Genomic DNA, 18,860 nt, shown 5'->3' with positions numbered 1-18,860 from the left:
TCTTTGTTATTTCCTATATGCTACTTCTGGAGGTATTAAAATATTTCAAATTTGTGTAACTAGAAAATCTTACTTTTAGTTTTCAAATGTATGTTTGTTAAGTATAAAATTCAAAGAGGACAGATCTTTTCTTTTCTTTTAGTCCTTTAATTAGTCTAGTTTCTTACACACTTGGTCCTTTTTTTTTCTTTCTAATGTGGAATAAGGTGCTATGTAATTTTGTTCTTCCATAACTAATATTTCTATATATATGCTTTAATGATTTTTTCTTTACAATAAGTTTTGGACAATTTCAAAAAATAAAATAAGGTTTAAAAAGAAGACTCATTATATGGTATAAGTCAAAGGGCACAGCATGTCTGAATGGGGCTTCTCTTTGTCCTTATATCTAGGCCAGGAAGACCTTTCTAAATCAGGAATATTAGTGTAAATGCTATGTTATTTATGATCATAGATATATTCTCACATCACTGAGTTTTATGTTAGAAATGCTTATACAAAATGCCTCAACGTGCATTTTAAATATACTAAGAACTCCCCACATGTAAGTCTACTATTTATCTTCCTGGAATATATTTCTTTTTGGGGGGAGGATATATTTCTGGAGTGATGCTACACCATTTATATATATTACTCTTTGGATCTCAAAAGAGCAAGATTCAAAGATTGTCAATCATTTTATTGAATTATAATAAAAAACACTTTTAAGTTAAGATAATAGGAGGATTTTGCCTATTAGACATTGAGATGTATCAACCCATAATTCTTTTAAAATTGGTTCCTGATATAGGAACAAATAGATCAATACTATTAAATATTGCATTCAGACATAGATCTCTGAGACAATGGAAGCTTGCTAAGTCATGCAAATGCTACCACAAATAAGTGAAGAAAAGACTACTGTTTGGGACAGTGTGTTAAGAAATTAATCATTGCTTTGGAAAAATGAATTTGTATTCCTGTCACATAGGACAGCCATGCATGTGCAGAGGATGAGAAAGGTGACTCAGGGAAGAGATTTAGTTGCATCTTGGGCATAAGAGAAACTCAGGAAAACAGCAACCAAGAGCTCTACAGCTACTCATTTGTAACTCAAGGATGTAAAAACAAAGATTTGAAGAAAAGAATTTTGCAACCTACTATATTAGAGTTTCTGTCAGGGCACAAGGCTGGATAGCATGGTTTGCTATGGGACTCAGGTCACCTAGAACAATCTTATCAGGGAAGTGGAGATGCAATGGCCAAAGCAAGCATCTTTGACTGTGACTTGCTCTTACTTCTTCTGATTGCTATCCTGCATCTTCTGTGCTACACTCTAGTTATGTACTACAGGAACATGAGAACATTGTTCCCCAAGCTCCCTTTCTTATCATACTCAAGTTCCACCAGTCTCTTATCAGAGTCTCCCCACAAATCCCTACCACACAATAGACATAAAAATGAGCTTAAAAATGATCCAGTTCTGCCACTGTAAAGAAAAATATAAAATTAATATATAGGAGAGGTGATGCTATTTTCAATGGGCCTTCAAGCTGCTGGTATTATGCTCTGGAAGAAAACTTGTCTCCACTTTGTTCACTCCTTGAGTCTATATGAGACAATTAAGGGTGATGGTGAAATTCATCTGGAGGAGGAAATTTTAAGAATTTCCAAAATTCAGGTTTTGGCATGGGCATTATTAGGGCTTTTAGCTGGCTATGCACTGAGAATCAAGAGGAAACAGCACAGCTGGATTTCCAAAGTTCTGAGTTTTGCCAGAAGAAAAGTGATGACAATGATGGAGCAGAGGAGGGTTTGATTACTGAAAAGATAAATATCAAAAAGAAACCAAGTACTTTAAGTTGAAACAGCACATAATTTTAAAAAAAAACAGAAAATGATTCTAGGAATTCTTCCAACAAAACACGAAGACATGGTATGATAAGACGTCTTAAACCTTCCCTGTGGTACAGATATAAAAATTCTTCTCATGGTTGTTGATTCTTTGCCTTGGACTAAGTGCTATCAGTTTCACACTCCTCTAAACCCATCACAAAACTTGCTGTCTCATTATTTTCCACTCCTACAAATAACAGACACCAGTCAACATCAGAAGGTGACATAAAATCTCAAGGATACAGCCAGAGGCAGAGAAGAGGGAAACCAAGCCACCTACACTGAGATCAGGTAAGATGTTTCCTCTCCAGCTCTGAAGGAGCTCTGCTCAGGGGCTTACAGTTCTAAGTCTCATGTAGAGACAGGAGGGAACTGCTGAGGGCTGGTTATTTTCTTAAAAACTATCAGCACCGTGAAAAGTTGGAGCTGAGCCTTAGATGGAACAGAGGTCAAATGAAAACCAGATTTGATAACAGCATCAGGTCCCCTGGTGCCATCACAGGGTTTGTGTTGAGTGCACTTGCAGACAGGGGAATGAACTGAGCTTTCTGTTTGTTGGCTTTGTGTGGACTGGAAGACTGGCTACTGTGGTCCTGATGGGCTCACTCTGAACTGCTCCTGCTGCAGCTATGGAGGCAGCCATGGGGGTTTTGGTTTGTAGAAGGAAAGCACAGAAATGAGATGCAGTTGAGCAGATATTGTCACTGTTGAAGACAATAAGAGAGAAATATTTGGAATAAAAGAGGAAGATCTCAAAAGCAATCTCCTTCCTAATCAGGCATCCAAATTGCATTTCCTACTAGTTGTCTTCCTTCAGGAGTGGTGCAAATGCAGTGACATCTTAGGGCCCACTCACTCCTTAGCCTGCACCAGTAGAGCTCAGCTGCTGTACTTCACTGAAGGGCTTCCTCTAGAACGGCCTCATAGGGCAGCCCTCAGGGAGGCCTCTGCTTCCAACAGAATTCCCAGACCTCTGCATAAGTTTCTTGCCTTCAGACAGCTCTTGCCTTGACTTTCATGGCTGGCATTCATCTCCTTTTTCAGCTCCTATCTGTGACCACCTCTCCCAGCCAACTCCTTGCCCCTGCTTCCTCCCCTCCTTTTCTTCCTCCCTTCCTATTCCTCCTTCCTCTCCTCTAACAGAAGAAAAGAAACAAAACCAAAGAAAGCAAGTTGGAGACCTAAAGACACTTTGTTGAAACATTCTTAGGACAACTCCCTTTGTAGTCTTCTCCATCTCTTTCCTGAATTCATAATCCTTTATAGAAACCTTTAGCAAAATCTAGTATTTGTGATTGCACACTCTTGTCACACAGAGTTCATGCCCACTCATGGGGAAGCTCAGGGAGCCCAAGCTCCAGCAGCGCCATTATTTGTGCCTCTTCAAATCCTTGCAAGGTCCCTACTTATATGCATGTGTTATCAGCTGTTTTCATAATATTAGCAGAAGTAACATGCTGCTTTTCCTTCTGGAGGGCTGAGTGAGAAATGCTGTGCATTCTCATTCCCATAAAAGAGCACAGGTATGAAGGAGAAGCACACAATTTCAAAACCCTGGAAAACATCCAAAAGGCATGTATTACACTGTGCACCATTTATTCAGGAAGGGCTTTATTCATTACAAGTATTTACAATCTGATAAATATTTCACTTCTTACATATACCCAGATAGAAAAGAAATGCCCTAAGTCATATTGTGCATTTCATTTATTCTCTCTGTAAATAATTTTGTCTGAATCCAAAAAGAATTCTGCAATAAATTAAATGAAAGATTTGAGTAATGAGAGAGGTTGAACGTTGATTTAAAAAATCTGCTACAATCTTATTATGTGAACAGCTTTGAAAATATTTCCATAACTTCTTCAGAAAGTACAAGTTTTCCCTCATGCATTGGGTTGATGCACATTGTACTTGTTTGTTCATGCTGGGAAATTTTATCAATCCAGTTTCTCAGGACTAACACTGCAGGTTCTGCCTCTTTGCACCCCTGCCCTTGCAGACTAGAGCATTATACACCAGACATGGCCTCCACGACCTACATGCCAGGCCCCGTGTGCCTCATTGAGAACGTGAAAGGACAACTGAAGGTGAATCAGGAAGCTCTGGGGATCCTGTCTGCCATCTCCCAGCCTGTCGTGGTCGTGGCCATCGTGGGCATGTACCGCACAGGCAAATCCTACCTGATGAACAAGCTGGCTGGGAAGAAAAAGGGTGAGTGCTGCCAGCAGGGCTCTGCGAAGCCCTGACCAGCCCCACTGCCAACATCCTGCCTCGGGTGTGGGAAGGGGAAAAGAGCCAGGTAGAAATATTGCCAGCTAATCTGGCAGAGAAATTTTTATCTTGGGATAAAAGGGATAAAATTCTAAGGGATAAAAGTCAGCTCATCAGCTCACCATACTGTTTTAATTTCCCCTTGGAAAGCATAAATTTTCATTAAATAGAGGAAAGCAGCAATATGAATAATTAAATTACCTTGCAGTACACTCTAAGACTCTTACTAAGATATTCATACAGTAAGAGCCAGATTCCACTGACTTTTTGAGATAAAAAATATTTCATTTGTATTACATTTTTCTATTGTTTAAATTTTATATAATATATAATTTGCCCTTTTAAGCATTTTAGGTTATCAACTTTTAAAACTAAACAAATTCCATATTTGTATAGTCACCACTTCCATCCCTTTCAAGGACAACCTTCTCCTCCCCAAGACGAACACTGAATCCATTAAACAACTCCCTACACACCATCCCCCACTGTCATTTAGATTCTGTCTCCACAAATTTGACTATTCTACAAACACCATGCAAGTGGGACTGGAAAGATTTGTCCTTCTTTGATTTTTTTCACTTACTATAATGTCTTTAAGTTTTCACAGTGTCACATTAGTCAAAATTTTCTTCCTTTTAAGGCACAGTAATGCATGATTACTGTATATCAATTCAACCATTCATATAAATGGACAGTGACTTTGTTTCATTTTTGTGCTGTTAGAAATAATGTTGATGTGCACATGAATGTAAAAATGCTGGCTTAAGTTCATGCTTTAAGTGTTTCTGAGTACACCCCCAGGTAGTATTACTGGACCATACACTCATTCATATAATTTTTTCACTAATCACCATCCACTTTTCAGGTTGCTTATACCATTTTATGTTCCCATTAATAATGCACCGTTGTACTAATGTCTCCATATTCTGTAATTATTTGTTATTTTCCATTTGATTTTGTTCATTTCTTTATTTTAACATGGACCATTTGAGTGGGTGTGAAGTAGTCTATTGTGGTCTAAACTTACAATTACCTGAATGACTAATAATGTTAAGCATTTTTCCTGTGCTTTTTGGTCATTTGAATATCATATTTATACAAATGTCAACTCACATAAATTATTCATTTTTAACATGGTTTTTTTGTGTATCATTGTAGTATCTTTATATGTAGTATCCTTTATTGGATACATGTCTGTCAAGCATTCACTTCAATTCCATAGCTCCACGTGTTTACATTTTTTACTCTGTGAAGATGAACTTTGATAAAGAAATTTTTCAATTTTGAAGAAATTTATTAAGTTCTCTCTATGTTTTTTTTGTTTTCTATGCTTTTACTTTTTCTTTCCAATGTTAGTACCTTCTATTTCCTTCTCTTGTCTAATTATATTGGATAAGACTTTCAGATAAACATTGAGTTGCTTCTGATCCTAGAGAAAAAGATTCCATTTTTTTCACTGACTATGACATTACCTATAAAGTTTCATAGGTGACCATAAATGGGCCAAGGTCATTTACTTCTATTCCAAGTTTTGTGAGTGTTTTGAGGACAGGACCCTGCCAGAACTAAGCTGCATCCTACATTATCAAGCTTGTTGTTGATGCTTGGCACTGAAAATTGAACCTAGAATCTCAAACATGCTTGCAAAGAGCTCTACTACTTAGCTACATTTCTGGATCTAATTTAAATTTTATTTTGAGACACACTCTAACTAGGTTGACTATAATGACCTTAAAGTGGTAATTCTCCTGCTTCAGCCTTCTCTGCAGCTGGTATCAAACATTGGTGCCAGTATGCTGATATAATGAATAGGTTCTTTATCATGAAATGGCTCAATTTTTTTTTCTTGCACCATTTAACCTAATCTTCACTGTCTTGTGTAAGGTCAATGCTGGCTGTGGTTTTGGTTCTCTAACCTAATATTTATTACATGTTTATCTCTGTTTCAGGAACAAATGCTATAACCCATCTCATCTCTTCTATTCTTTGCAGGATTCTCCCTGGGTGCCACGGTGCAGTCTCACACCAAAGGAATCTGGATGTGGTGCGTGCCTCACCCCAAGGACTCGAAGCATATGTTAGTTCTGCTTGACACTGAGGGCCTGGGAGATGTTGAGAAAGTAAGGATGGATGGCTCCATTTTTTTATATTAATTTTATTGAGAAAGAAGTAGCAATGAGACAGTTTCGAAACAGGTTAGTAGAACAGTTACAATAATTAATACATTGCATATTGTTGTCTTCATAGTAGTTATCCATAGTATGATGAAGACATGATATCTTGCCTAAACACTATTAGTTCAAAACTTTCCTCTCATTGAAGTAGGAGAAAGTTACTGTATATCTATGCTATTTTGATACACAGATTTTTTTTACTACAAAATGGTCCTTCATTTATATCCTCCTTTTTTGTTTACTTTTGTCAGAGATAGAAAGTGTTCTATGATGTGTGTCTAAGGAGAGTCACATGGAAGGAAAACTTTCTTTCAGGCTTTCACAGAGAGGAAATAGGTCAAACAATGGCCATGACTCATCCACATGGCTGACACTCACAAAGGATCTACAAACTGCTGTACAGGGTTTCAGGCTAAATCCTGAGGGGATTTCACTGACCTTGTCAGACACAAAAGTTAAATTTTTTGTTATATGGGTCTTGCTTTATCTAGGGCTTAACCATCCAGCAGAAAACTATAGAAACAAGGTATAAAAAAATAAAGCCATATTATAATGAAATGTAAAAGACTCAAATCAACAACTTCTGAAATTGCCAGTCCTTCAAATAACCCACTACTATTATGGACTACTGTGCCGTATTGGATTACTTTGCTGAATTCATGCACCTACTGTATATGAATGGTGATGGCTCCATTTTGGATAAACTCATCTTTGAATATTAACTATGACAAGCAACTTTTACTTATATAAGAGATTGTTCTTAAATATCATATTTTTTTCTTTTTTGCTTACATTGCAGAGACTCAGTCTAGCAACTAGAATTTAGAAAAATATTTATAGGACAGAATCCTAGCAGAAAAGCAACATTAGTATGATGTTCTAAGTATCAAAAACAAGTCTATAATTAAAGTAAGTTATCCTATATGAAAAAGAAAAGCACAAATATACTCAGTGTCAAGAGTCTTATTCTACTACAAATTTTAAGGATTTAAGTGTTGTAGACTCATGACCTTGTGTTTCAATTAGAACTATAGTTCCAATTGGTTCATGTAGAAAATAATTTATCTTCTTTAGCTTCAGCTTTCTGATGTGTCAAATACATGTAAAATCTTTACATATACCTCCTAGTGTTGTTTTAAATATTTAATAAGATAAATAACATTTCTAGTATATAATAATTTGTATGAAAGAGCTACAAGTATTATAAACACACATTTATTTATGTATGTATTTGTTTATGGGGCCAGTAAGACAGCTCAGAAGGTCTAAAGTGCCTGCTTAGGCAAATTTGTATAAGCACAGGAACCATGGTTCAACCCCCAGCACTACATGCCATGCCAGCCCCACCAGCAGGGCAGGCTGAGATGGCCACAAAAAAAAAGAAAAAGAAGAAGAAAATCCATTGTATTTGTTTATTCAAGCTGTCCCAAAAAAAGAAAAAGAAAAAGAAAATCCATTGTATTTGTTTATTCAAGCTGTCCCAAGGATTGAAAATTTGTACACTGTAACACTGACTTGTGTCTCTAGTCCCTTATTTATTCAGTTATTTTCTTTTTATTTTGAGGAAGGATCTCACTAAATTTCCTAGACTGGCATTAAACTTACAATTCTCCTGTCTGAGCCTTGCATGTAGGAAGGATTACAAGTATGTACCACTACCTAAAGTTCTATATCACTTGCAAATAAATTTAGCTATTAAAGGAGACAAACTTTTAAATTTAAATTTCTTTAAGACCTAAAAACCTACATGTGCTTGCTTTCTGTCTACCTCTGAGCATTTACACAGTATGACAGTGAAGTAAGGTAGAATCACCTTGCTACTGCAGCCCTAGTGTATCAGTTATTAGTCCTATCCAGAATACTAGAGTTCTGTTCTGAAAAGATATATAATAACAGATTGTTGTGGTAAGTTAATATAAGAAAAGGGAAACTTACCAGACATAGGAAACCCTCTCTAATCAATGCTGAACTTGGGAGATTTCCTGCATGAGATATGGAAGAGAAGCAAGCATTTAAAAGATCTAGAAACCTCAATGAGATGGTTGAGTCACAAATTCTCCTTCACAGTGCAAATTAGGGGGCAGTGATCGGAAAGAGAAGCAGTAATATAAAGACTTTGTGTACAGACACAATTTCAGTGTTTCCGTCCCAGTGGCTCAAGTGCATATAATCAGTTCTGATAATGAAACAGAGAAATTCGGAAAAAAAATCATCTTTACCTTGAAAGGGGCCTGCAGTTGCTATCAACCACTACAGCAACCCAGTTCCCACTCAAATCTGATGCCGCAAAATGAATGAATTACCAACACATTAAAGAAGTCACTTTGACTGTGAGTGGAGACTGCTATTTCATCGAAGTCTGGTAGGAACAATTATTGGGGTTAAAGGTACTAAAATTAAAGAACTTCAAGAGAACACTCAGACAACAATTAAGCTTTTCTAAGAATGCTGTCCTCATTTAACTGACAGAGTTGTTCTTATTGGAGGAAAGCCTGATGGGGTTGTGGAGTGCATAAAGGTCGTTCTTCACATTATAGCTGAGTCTCCAATCAAAAGACATGGGCAACCTCACAATCCCAATTTTTTCTATGAAATTTACAACTATGGTGGTTTTATCATGAAATTTGATGACTGTGGTGGACTGTCTGTAGGAGTTCCCATTTAGGGAAAAGGTGGTTTTGACAGAATGTCCCCTGGTCAGGCTGAGCATTCCAAGCCTCCCTTGAGAAAATTTTACAATGATGTGAGCCCTTACTGAAGACCACCACCACCTCCTCATGATCAGGGTGGCAAAAGTGGTAGTACAATCCAGCTGACAAAGATGGAAGTACAACCCAGAATCTTCCTTTTTCACCACCAGAACCACCTAGAGACAGAAATTTATGGCCTTTGATAGAAGAAGACTCGGAGACCACTATGATGTCATGGGTTTTTTCAGTGCTGGTGAAAGTTAGGACTCTGCATTACATTCATGGAGCCCATTAGAATGGCAGATAGCATATGAAACACAGGGTGATCCTGGATATAATTATGCTTCTGCAGGGACTTGTGCCTCATATGGTGATCTTGGTGGATCTATTATTACTACACAAGTAGCTATTCCCAGAGATTTAGCTGGATCTATTGTTGGCAAAGGAGGTTAGAAGGTTATACAAATTCATCATGAATCAGGAACATCAAAATTGATAAGCTTTTAAAAGAAGCCAAAGATCAGATCATTACTATTACAGGAACACAGGGTCAGGTACAAAATGCACAGAATTAGCTGCAGAACAATGCACAGATGTCTGCAGGTTTTGAAGGATTCTAATGCAAGACATGTTTTCTTTCTTATACTCTGATGCAGTATTCTGCAAAGTTTTTCTAAGACGAGAGAAGAACTAAAGGAATCTTCCATCTTTTTCATCTGCTTCTGTTTTAAAAAGCAAATATTACTCTGCTTCATAGGTGTTTTGCATTTGAGGTAGTGAAATCATTGTTGTTCACAAGATGTCAAATATCAATTCCTTACAAACACAGAGAGAGGATGTACAAAAAATAATTTTGAGATTTTAAAACAGGAACAGAATGGACTGACTTGCTAGTCCATTGTTCATTACTTAAAAATATGACCCACCATGTAAGTATTGTGAATGCCTTGATTTGTGTGATCACTCTAAATATTTGAGACTGGGACAGGGAGAAAAGTGATAATAGCCCACATGTCCTTGACATCTGTTCAGAGTTCTGTGCAGAATTCAGTTGTCTTCTAAGAAGTTTTATCATTTTTAAAACAAATTTAGTAAGCCTAAAAAAAAGACGTAAGAACCTTCCCTGTTTTATCAGTTATCTGCCAATAACCAGAAGAGTACCTGGAGACAAATAGTGTAAAATAAGTATTAATAGTAGTATAAAATAAATATTAATAAAAATTCAAAGTTCAAGTGTGACAGAAAATATTTTTATTTCAATTTAGGTTTCTATGTAATTACGCCCATAACTCTAATTAAGTGATGGTCCTTTTGCCACTGCTGATCAGCAGATTGGCATAAGAATAAAACATTCCTGGGACCCAAATGAGTTCTGCCTTCCAGGGTGACAATCAGAACGACTCCTGGATCTTTGCCTTGGCAATTCTGCTGAGCAGCACCTTTGTGTATAACAGCATGGGAACCATCAACCAGCAGGCCATGGACCAACTGCAGTATCCTTTGTATAGTCCAGGAAGAGAGACAGGGGGAGGAATCCAGCCCCATGGCTCTAGAGCCTGGTGCAGCCAACCAGTAAGAGAAGACGGAAGCAGCGATTCAAGTCAGGAAACACTCATGTACCTACTAAAAAAAATGACACTTGGGCTAAGGACAAAGGTAAAATAACTCACTGGGGATTTGTCCAACTAATATGGGATGAAAGGCCCTATTACTTTTTCTAGTTTTCCTTAGCACCTCAGCTATGTAACTGAACTGACAGATCGAATCAGAGCAAGATCCTCATCCAACACAAGCGAAGTTCAAGACTCAGCTGACTTTGTGAGCTTCTTCCCAGACTTTGTGTGGACCCTGAGAGATTTCTCCCTGGAATTAGAAATAGATGGAAAGTCCATCTCTCCAGATACCTACCTGGAGAATTCCCTGAAGCTAAAGCAAGGTAATATGGATGGATAATTGGTAAATGGGTACATCAAAATACTAGAAATTATCATTTTGTAATTTTTTAATTATACTTTTTTTTACTCTTTGGATTACATATTTTCATTTTTATTTCTAAGGAGAAGACAAAAATAATGAAAACAAAATTATAAATCATACAATAATTCAGTAATTCAGTAAACAAAATGACAGGAATACAATGGTTATTATACTGTATATTGTTATCTTTACCTTTTTACAATTAGAATTTTCTACTACTTCTACCTACTTACACCAGGAAATTAATGCTTGGTATCTAAATTAATTGATTCAAAATAAAAATTCTCTCTTGTTCAGACACAAGTTCCTGTCTTTAACCTTTGCTATGTTTAGTTTAAATTTATGTTAGTGTTTACCATTTGTACTTCTGCATCTATGCAAACAATATGGAGTACAGTGAATGTATATTTGAAGAACATAGATTAAAGCAGGGTAGTAACCCCAATATAGTAGCCCAAGTTTTAGAAAAACATGACCCACAGACAAATGCTTGTTAATGAGACCACACCTCCTGTTTGCAAATAGATGCTATTAGAAAAACATTAAGCCCTCATTTACACATTGTCTAAGTGGTACAGTCAATGACTTGAGTGCAGAGGAAAGAGGCTGAAAATATGCACTATGTGTTCCTATACAAGAAATGCTTACAAATTCCTACAGTTGGTAAATCCTTTTTTATCTTCTTACAGGTTCTGATGAGAAAGTTAAAAATTATAATCTCCCCCGACTCTGCATCCGCAAGTTCTTCCCAAAGAAGAAATGCTTTGTCTTCGATAGACCCACTCAGCGAAAGAAGCTGGCCCAGCTGGAGACACTACATGATGATGAGCTGGACCCGGAATTCGTGGAACAAGTTGCAGAATTCTGCTCTTATATCTTCAGTTCTTCCAGGACTAAAACTCTGCCGGGAGGCATCCAGGTCAACGGACCTCGTGAGTACCATTCTGGGTAGTTTTGCTCATTCAAAAGACTAAGGAACAAGAGAAAATAGAAATGAATCTGGTTTCAGGTTTGCAAATGTACTACTTTTCCATTAAAGTTTAGATGACCTCCACCTTTTTTTTTTTTAATATATATGGTACAGGGTCTACAGGGTCTCACTACATAGTTCAGACTCAAGGTGATTCTCTTGTTTTCAGCCTCCCAAGCTCTGGGATTACAGGCTTGTGCCACCACACCCAGTCTCAATCACCATCTCAGTGTACCCCATGGACGAGGCTGACATGGCATGCTGGATGGCCTCCACCTTTCTAATAGATTATGTTAATCACCTTTCTAGATGGAAAAAGGGAGGAAAAACCTAAAGGGAAAAAAGGGCTATTGCTTTAAAATTCCTTAAGTAAAATGGACTAGCACTCTGAAATATGGTAGCTACTAAATAATATGGTTATTTAAATTTAAAGGCAAATTAATTTAAATGACAAAAATGTATACAACTTCATGTCTATTTCAAGGTCACATATCCTCAGGTGCCTAATGACTATTTTATTCTCTTGAATAAAGCTGGACATTTTAATAAATCAAATGGCAATAGCTTTTGATTGGGATAATGTTTCTTGTTCCACAAATACTGATGAAATGTTCACTGTTAACAGGAAGGATGATACAGATGTAAATTACAGAGATACACTTTTATTCCCAATGGTGCATAGAGTTAAAATGGGTGGGAAATTCTAATAAACAGCCCTATGAATTATGTATCAAGAAACCTCATTTAAGTGTACAAACACATCACCTGGGGATCTTCCTCTTCAGGTCTACACACATGTTGAGGTGCTATATTTCTAGTAAATTATCAAGTACACTGGTAATTAAACCAATGACACTTTGAGAGAAATAAGTGGTAACTGGTGGTGGGAACCACTAAAACCGGAAAGTAATCACACATGCAAGACGAAGCTAGCCCAAGAACCCAGGAGCTTCTCAAAGCATGCTGTTGCACTTTGTTAACTGATTGATCAGTAGAAAGGCTAAATTTAGTAGTCTCTAGGGTGTAAGTAAATGCTGTACTGTTCTTCAGCTGTTCCTTTCATTCACTCAGGAGAGAGAACAGCTCTACTTCACCCACCCTTTTGTCTCTGCTCTATTTTTTCATCTGTTGCTACCATTTCTTTCTAGGGTATAGTGGGAGTTGAATGGATACCTAAAACTGACATTCTCAGAACACACAAAGAAGACTGTTTTCTGCTCTAACTGTAACAAGCATCCTCACCTGTTCTCTGTATGCAGGTCTAGAGAGCCTGGTGCTGAACTACATCGCTGCCATCAGCAGTGGGGATCTGCTCTGCATGGAGAGTGCAGTCCTGGCCCTGGCCCAGACAGAGAACTCAGCTGCAGTGCAGAAAGCCTTGGCACACTATGACCAGCAGATGGGCCAGAAGGTGCAGCTGCCCACAGACACCCTGCAGGAGCTGCTGGACCTGCACGGAGCCTGTGAGAGGGAGGCCATTGAGATCTTCATGAAACATTCTTTCAGTGATCTTGATCAAGTGTTTCAAAAGGAATTGGAGGTAGGTGTTTTTATCTCAAGAGTAGATTGATTTGGAATAGAGAAGGCAAAGTATGATAAGGAGATGAAACAAATATTTGTTTTGAGAAAGGAAATTGATCCTAAAATTTAAAATGGTATTGACTACCTATAGATAACAATAATACTAAGAAAAAAAATTCATTATTATGGGCTTAGTTTCAATATATTTTTATAAATGGCTAATAATCTTCCTATTATAACTAAATGCATAAAATTTCTAATCAGAACTTCTAACCAATTATGTGCACACTGTTAACACATTGGTTTGATATTCAAGAAAAAACAAATAAAATATTATTCAAAATTATCTACTGAAGGTTTATTTTGAAGTACATTTATTCCATGATCAAACATTGGTCTAATCTGAAAAATTAGTAGTTTACTTCTTTTTCTATTTTTTTATTTTTTATTTTTTTATTTTTTATTTTAGTGAAGGGTTTACAGGGTGTCCAGGATCTCACTAATAGATCAGATTAGTAGTGATCCCCCTGTTTACAGCCTCCCAAGAGCTGGGATTACAGGCACGCACCACCAAGCCCAGTCTCAATTGCCCTCAGCATGCCCTGGGGCCAGGGCCGGCACGGCAGGCCTGAGTATCAAACCCCAGCTTCTGCACCTGCTTGCAGGTGCTTTAATCCACTGAGGTATTTGGCCGACCCAGGAGTTACTTCTAAAGTTTGGCATAATGCTAACAATCTCTGCTCAGAAATTGAACTTTAGTAAACTTCAAAATTAGTAAAATATTGGGTCATAATCTTTTTGAGAAATGTTCTGAGAAACTCTGACTATAAAATATTTTCTCTGCTTGGCTGTTATTTCTGTTTGTTACTTTTGCATTAAAGACCCAGCTAGAAAAGAAGTGTGATAACTTCTGTGAACAGAATAAGAAAGCATCTTCAGATCTTTGCTCAGCTTTACTGCAGAAAATTTTCAGTCCCCTAGAAGAAGAAGTGAAGCAAGGAATTTACTCGAAACCAGGGGGCTACCGGCTCCTTCTTCAGAAGTTGCAAGACCTGAAGAAAAAGTACCATGAGGAACCCAAGAAGGGGATAGAGGTGAGCCACTCACCTGTGCTGTTGTGCCAGTGTCCATGTCAGCACGACCAACTGTGATGGCTCAGTGATGTACCTACTCTACACTGCATTCATGCTGTCAGTCAGTGACACTCACAAGAAGTCTATTGTGCTAGATCTGCCCTAGGTGCTCCTCAGAGAAAGCATAGGTAATCAACACTTGAGCTGGCTTCTTTTCACTGTCTATTACCCTCCTGACCCACATTTACTTAGCTTTCTTATTCCTTCAACTTTCTTCTTTGATCTGTTGTCTCAAAGAAGATTTTGTTCTTTAGAATGCTAAGCCTGTAGAGACCACAGCACCACTAGTGTTAAATTTAACACCTTCAGTCTAAAATAACACAAGTCTCTCCCCACAAGCTTCCAATAAAGGACACTGAGGTTTGGAGCACAGGTTGAGTGTCTTATTGGCCAACCAGGAGCATGGGCCCGTTCTTGTGAACAGAGACTCTTGGGCACCAAGATCCTCAAGACTAGGAGGAACAATTGCTAGAAGAAAAGATGGTGGGAAAAAGACAGAAATGAATGCTTACCATCACTAGCTACTGCTAACCTTGTGTTCCTTGGTTTGGAAGGCTGAAGAGGTTCTTCAGAATTATATGCAGTCCAAGGAGGACATGACTAATGCTATCCTACAGACAGACCAGACCCTCACAGAGAAAGAAAAGGAGATAGAAGGTGAGGAGTGAGTCAAGAGGCTATTTGACTTCAGAAGCTCTTAACAGTTTAAATAAAGTAAATCTGATACTCTTAAACTGCAACATGAAGAGAAAAAAGTGTGTCTTCTTTTCCAATGATACCAGTAACAACAATAAGTAAGCATATGAAGAAGGAGGAGGCGAGGGCACATAGTAACTCACGGATCTTTCCCTCATTCCTTTCAGTGGAACGTGTGAAAGCTGAATTGGCAAATGCTGCCACAAAAATGATGGAAGAAATGCAAAAGAAGACTCAGGAGATGCTGGAGCAAAAAGAGAAAAGTCACCAGGAGCATATCAGACAGTTGACCATGAAGATGGAGGAGGAGAGTGCCCAGTGGAAAAAAGAGCATCAGGAGACTCTGGCTCTCAAACTGCAGGTATTCAGCTGCACCACCTTGAACTTTCTGGTTTTCCCTTTTCTTTCTATTCTCCCTGATCCCAAAATGGGCAAGGAGATGATGAAGCCCTGAAAAGGACCTTGTGCATATTGACTAATAATTGCCTGCCTGGCCTATCTGCTGTCCCTGCCCAATCACTGTTTTCCTTTGCAGTGTTGCCCCATCAGTGAGTGCATCCTTCATTCATGGCAGCTTTTTTTCTCCTAGGAATCGTGAAAATGTTTTATCTGCTGTATCTCTTGCATAGGAATATGAAAAAGACTTCTTCCCTCTTACAAGAAACATGGGTTAGGAAAAGCTTTATTTAGATCAGCCAGTTGATGAAGTATCTGTCTTTAAAACATGATTTTTTGACTCCCCAGTCATCTGTTATGACTTCCACTCTACAAGGATCTTTGTGAGCAAAATCTTTTCAACCTTCACACCTCTCCTGACTGATTTCTCTGCTTGATCCCATTTTCTGTTCTTTTGCGGGTTCTTTGCAGAAATCCTCTGGGACTCTGACTGGTTTGACTATCACCTGTCACTCCTGTACAAGGCTGTGGGGGCTCAGCTCAAATGTCTTAAACTACAAACAAGACACTTTGAATTTGAGATTATTTTATTTCTGTGTTATGTATATACATTACTGGGGATTCAGCCAGAACTTTGAGCCTGACCCCACCTACTGGGTTAATTTCTTCAATCATGATAGAAACACAAATAAATCCTGAGGGGACTTGACTGACCTTATCAGATACAAAAGTTACACTTCTTATTATATAGGTCTTGCTTTATCTTGGTCATAACCATCCAGGAGAAAAGTATAAAAATGAGGTATAAAAATGGGAATATACAACATTTTGGCCCTAGCCTTTCAAGGTCAATTAAGACTCAGGACATATGAGAACTTGTACTATAACATCACGTAACTCAGTAGTGTCCCAAATTTTCTGATCAAGGAGATTATGAGGCCAAAGAGGAAAGTGATCTATAATGTAGAGTGTGCCTAAGGAGAGTCATATGGAGAGAAAACATTCTCTCAGGCTTTCACAGAGAGCACATTGGCCAAGCAATGGCCGTAACTCATCCACATGGCTGACACTGACAAAGGTTCTACAATCTGAGGTACGGGATCTAGGATAAATCCTGAGGGGATTTCACTGACCTTATTAGACCCAAAAGCTACAACTCTGGTTGCATAGGTCTTGCTTTATCATGGTCTTAACCATCCAGCAGAAAAGTATAAAAATGAAGTATAAGAAGTAAAGTCATACTGTTATGTTGAGCTGTAGGGGACTCAGGTCAACAATTTCTGACATTGCCAGTCAGGCAGAAGATCCAATGCTATTATGGACTACTGGACTCTTTTAGAATATTTTGCTGAGTTAACACATCAATAATATTCAAATAACGGAACTGAAAAAGAAAAGAAGATACAGACAAATGTCCATTTTGTATCTGTGCATTCAAAATGGTTAGGATAGAGATATAGTTACATTCTCTTAATGAATAGAGGGATTTGTTCTTATAGTGTTTGTAAATAGGATATCATGTCTGCATCTTGTACAGCAATTAACCACTAGGAAGAATATATGCAATGTGTTAATTATTGAAACTATCCTACCAATTTTGTTTGAAACTGTCTCATTGCTATTTGTTTCTCAATAAAATTATGGGGAAAAATGGGAATATACATTAATTTACAATGTGGCCAAGTTGGCAGGACCACTAGCTTGCCTTTATCCAATACACAGAAGTGCTTTAATTCGTAGCAGGGACAGAACAAAAGCCAAAGTGAAGTTAGATTCAGCTATTTGATGGATTGCCAATGGGCTGAGATAAATACTGGAAATCAGGTTCTACTGAAGCCTTCTTGGTTACAGAAATGGGAATGATGGAGATAGAGAAATAGCTTAGATTTGAAATTCTAATTTGGAAAACCATTTCAAGATCCCCTTTCAACTTCCTCATGTTGTGATCTTTCCCTGTATCTTGAGGGACTTGGGTGTCCTGCAAACTGGATGGTTGCATCCATACAGAAATCAGCTGAAGCATAAGTAAAAGAATTTCAGTGCTTGGTCCTGACAAAAGTATCATTAATGACTGTCGAGCCCGACACAAGAGACAGACAAAGTCCGAGAATAGTTAATACCTCCACTTACTAGAAATAGTCTTGCTTCTAAGCAGTCACTAGGACAAACCTTTTTCTTACCTGTGGTTATATTACCTGACTCCATAATAAGATCTTCTCCCCTTGTCATGATATGTACTTTTTTCCATTTTGTAGGTGTTTATTTTTTGATGTTGCTTGTTTATTTGTCTGTTGAGACAGGGTATCACTATATAGTTCAGGCTGACCTCAAACCCATGGGAATCCTGCTGCCTCTACCCTCCCAGTGCTGGGATTATAGGTGTGTGCCAACTTGCCAGGCTTTTCTTTCTTGAATGTTTAACTTTTTAACTGTATGTGATTGGATCCTTTGCTGTTTACATACAATTTTTTGCTTTATTTCTATCCTGCTGATCAATCAAGTGATATATACGACAGTAAATGACAGATGATTGAAATAAATGTTTTGCCTTTGGAAAGTCTGTGTGCAGTTAAGTACCCCTGTAATTCCAGACTTTGAAAGGTTCCAAGGGTAGGAAATTCAATTCTAGTTCAGACAGTGTAGTGACATCGTGACTTAGATCCTGTCTAAAAACAAAAGAAATTTAAACACATTCAGGAATATACTGCAATGAGAAGGCCCAGCACTCAATCCATAGTGATGGGGGAAAAAGCTATTTAGCCAAATTTGATCCACAAAATGGTTTAGACATATAATCTTTACTTAGAAGAGTAAATGATCATATTTATCAGGCTGTAAGTCACAAGCTCATACCGTACAGAATCATACAAGATTTTGACAGATAATTGGTACAAAAATTACAAGAAAAATTTAAGAGGAAAGCAAATACTGCTCACATGTTAGATTTGGATTAACAAACATAACCTTTTTTTAGGTCTATACATTTTTCCCCAGGATATCAAATGGAACCATTTTATCTACGAAACAAGTTTAACTCTGAAAGAAAGTGTATATAGGAGAGTTCTTAGACTCTTTCTTTGTAAAGTCCGAGGCCAATTACCATTCAGGCAAAAGCATTTCATTTTGCCTATTTTTGTTCAGGTTTGTGTTTTGGTTT

General features: G+C 37.7%; 1 protein-coding gene across 1 annotated transcript in view; it reads left to right on the top strand.

Annotated features, from left to right (window-relative positions):
* Nucleotides 1-18,860, top strand: part of LOC101563420 (guanylate-binding protein 1-like) — a 319,720-nt gene that overhangs the window by 292,222 nt on the left and 8,638 nt on the right. Inside the window, exons 3-9 of the mRNA XM_023720300.1 lie at nucleotides 10,394-10,503; nucleotides 10,750-10,946; nucleotides 11,677-11,919; nucleotides 13,217-13,497; nucleotides 14,360-14,572; nucleotides 15,166-15,268; nucleotides 15,475-15,668. Of these exons, the coding sequence (XP_023576068.1) occupies nucleotides 10,394-10,503; nucleotides 10,750-10,946; nucleotides 11,677-11,919; nucleotides 13,217-13,497; nucleotides 14,360-14,572; nucleotides 15,166-15,268; nucleotides 15,475-15,668 (1,341 nt within the window). The remainder of the gene's footprint in view (nucleotides 1-10,393; nucleotides 10,504-10,749; nucleotides 10,947-11,676; nucleotides 11,920-13,216; nucleotides 13,498-14,359; nucleotides 14,573-15,165; nucleotides 15,269-15,474; nucleotides 15,669-18,860) is intronic.

This window comes from Octodon degus, unplaced genomic scaffold, assembly GCF_000260255.1.
Source record: "Octodon degus isolate 3935 unplaced genomic scaffold, OctDeg1.0 scaffold00074, whole genome shotgun sequence".
In the NCBI taxonomy this organism is placed as follows: domain Eukaryota; kingdom Metazoa; phylum Chordata; class Mammalia; order Rodentia; family Octodontidae; genus Octodon; species Octodon degus.
Note: the sequence above shows the minus strand (reverse complement) of the source record. Positions and strands in the feature narration are given on the sequence as shown.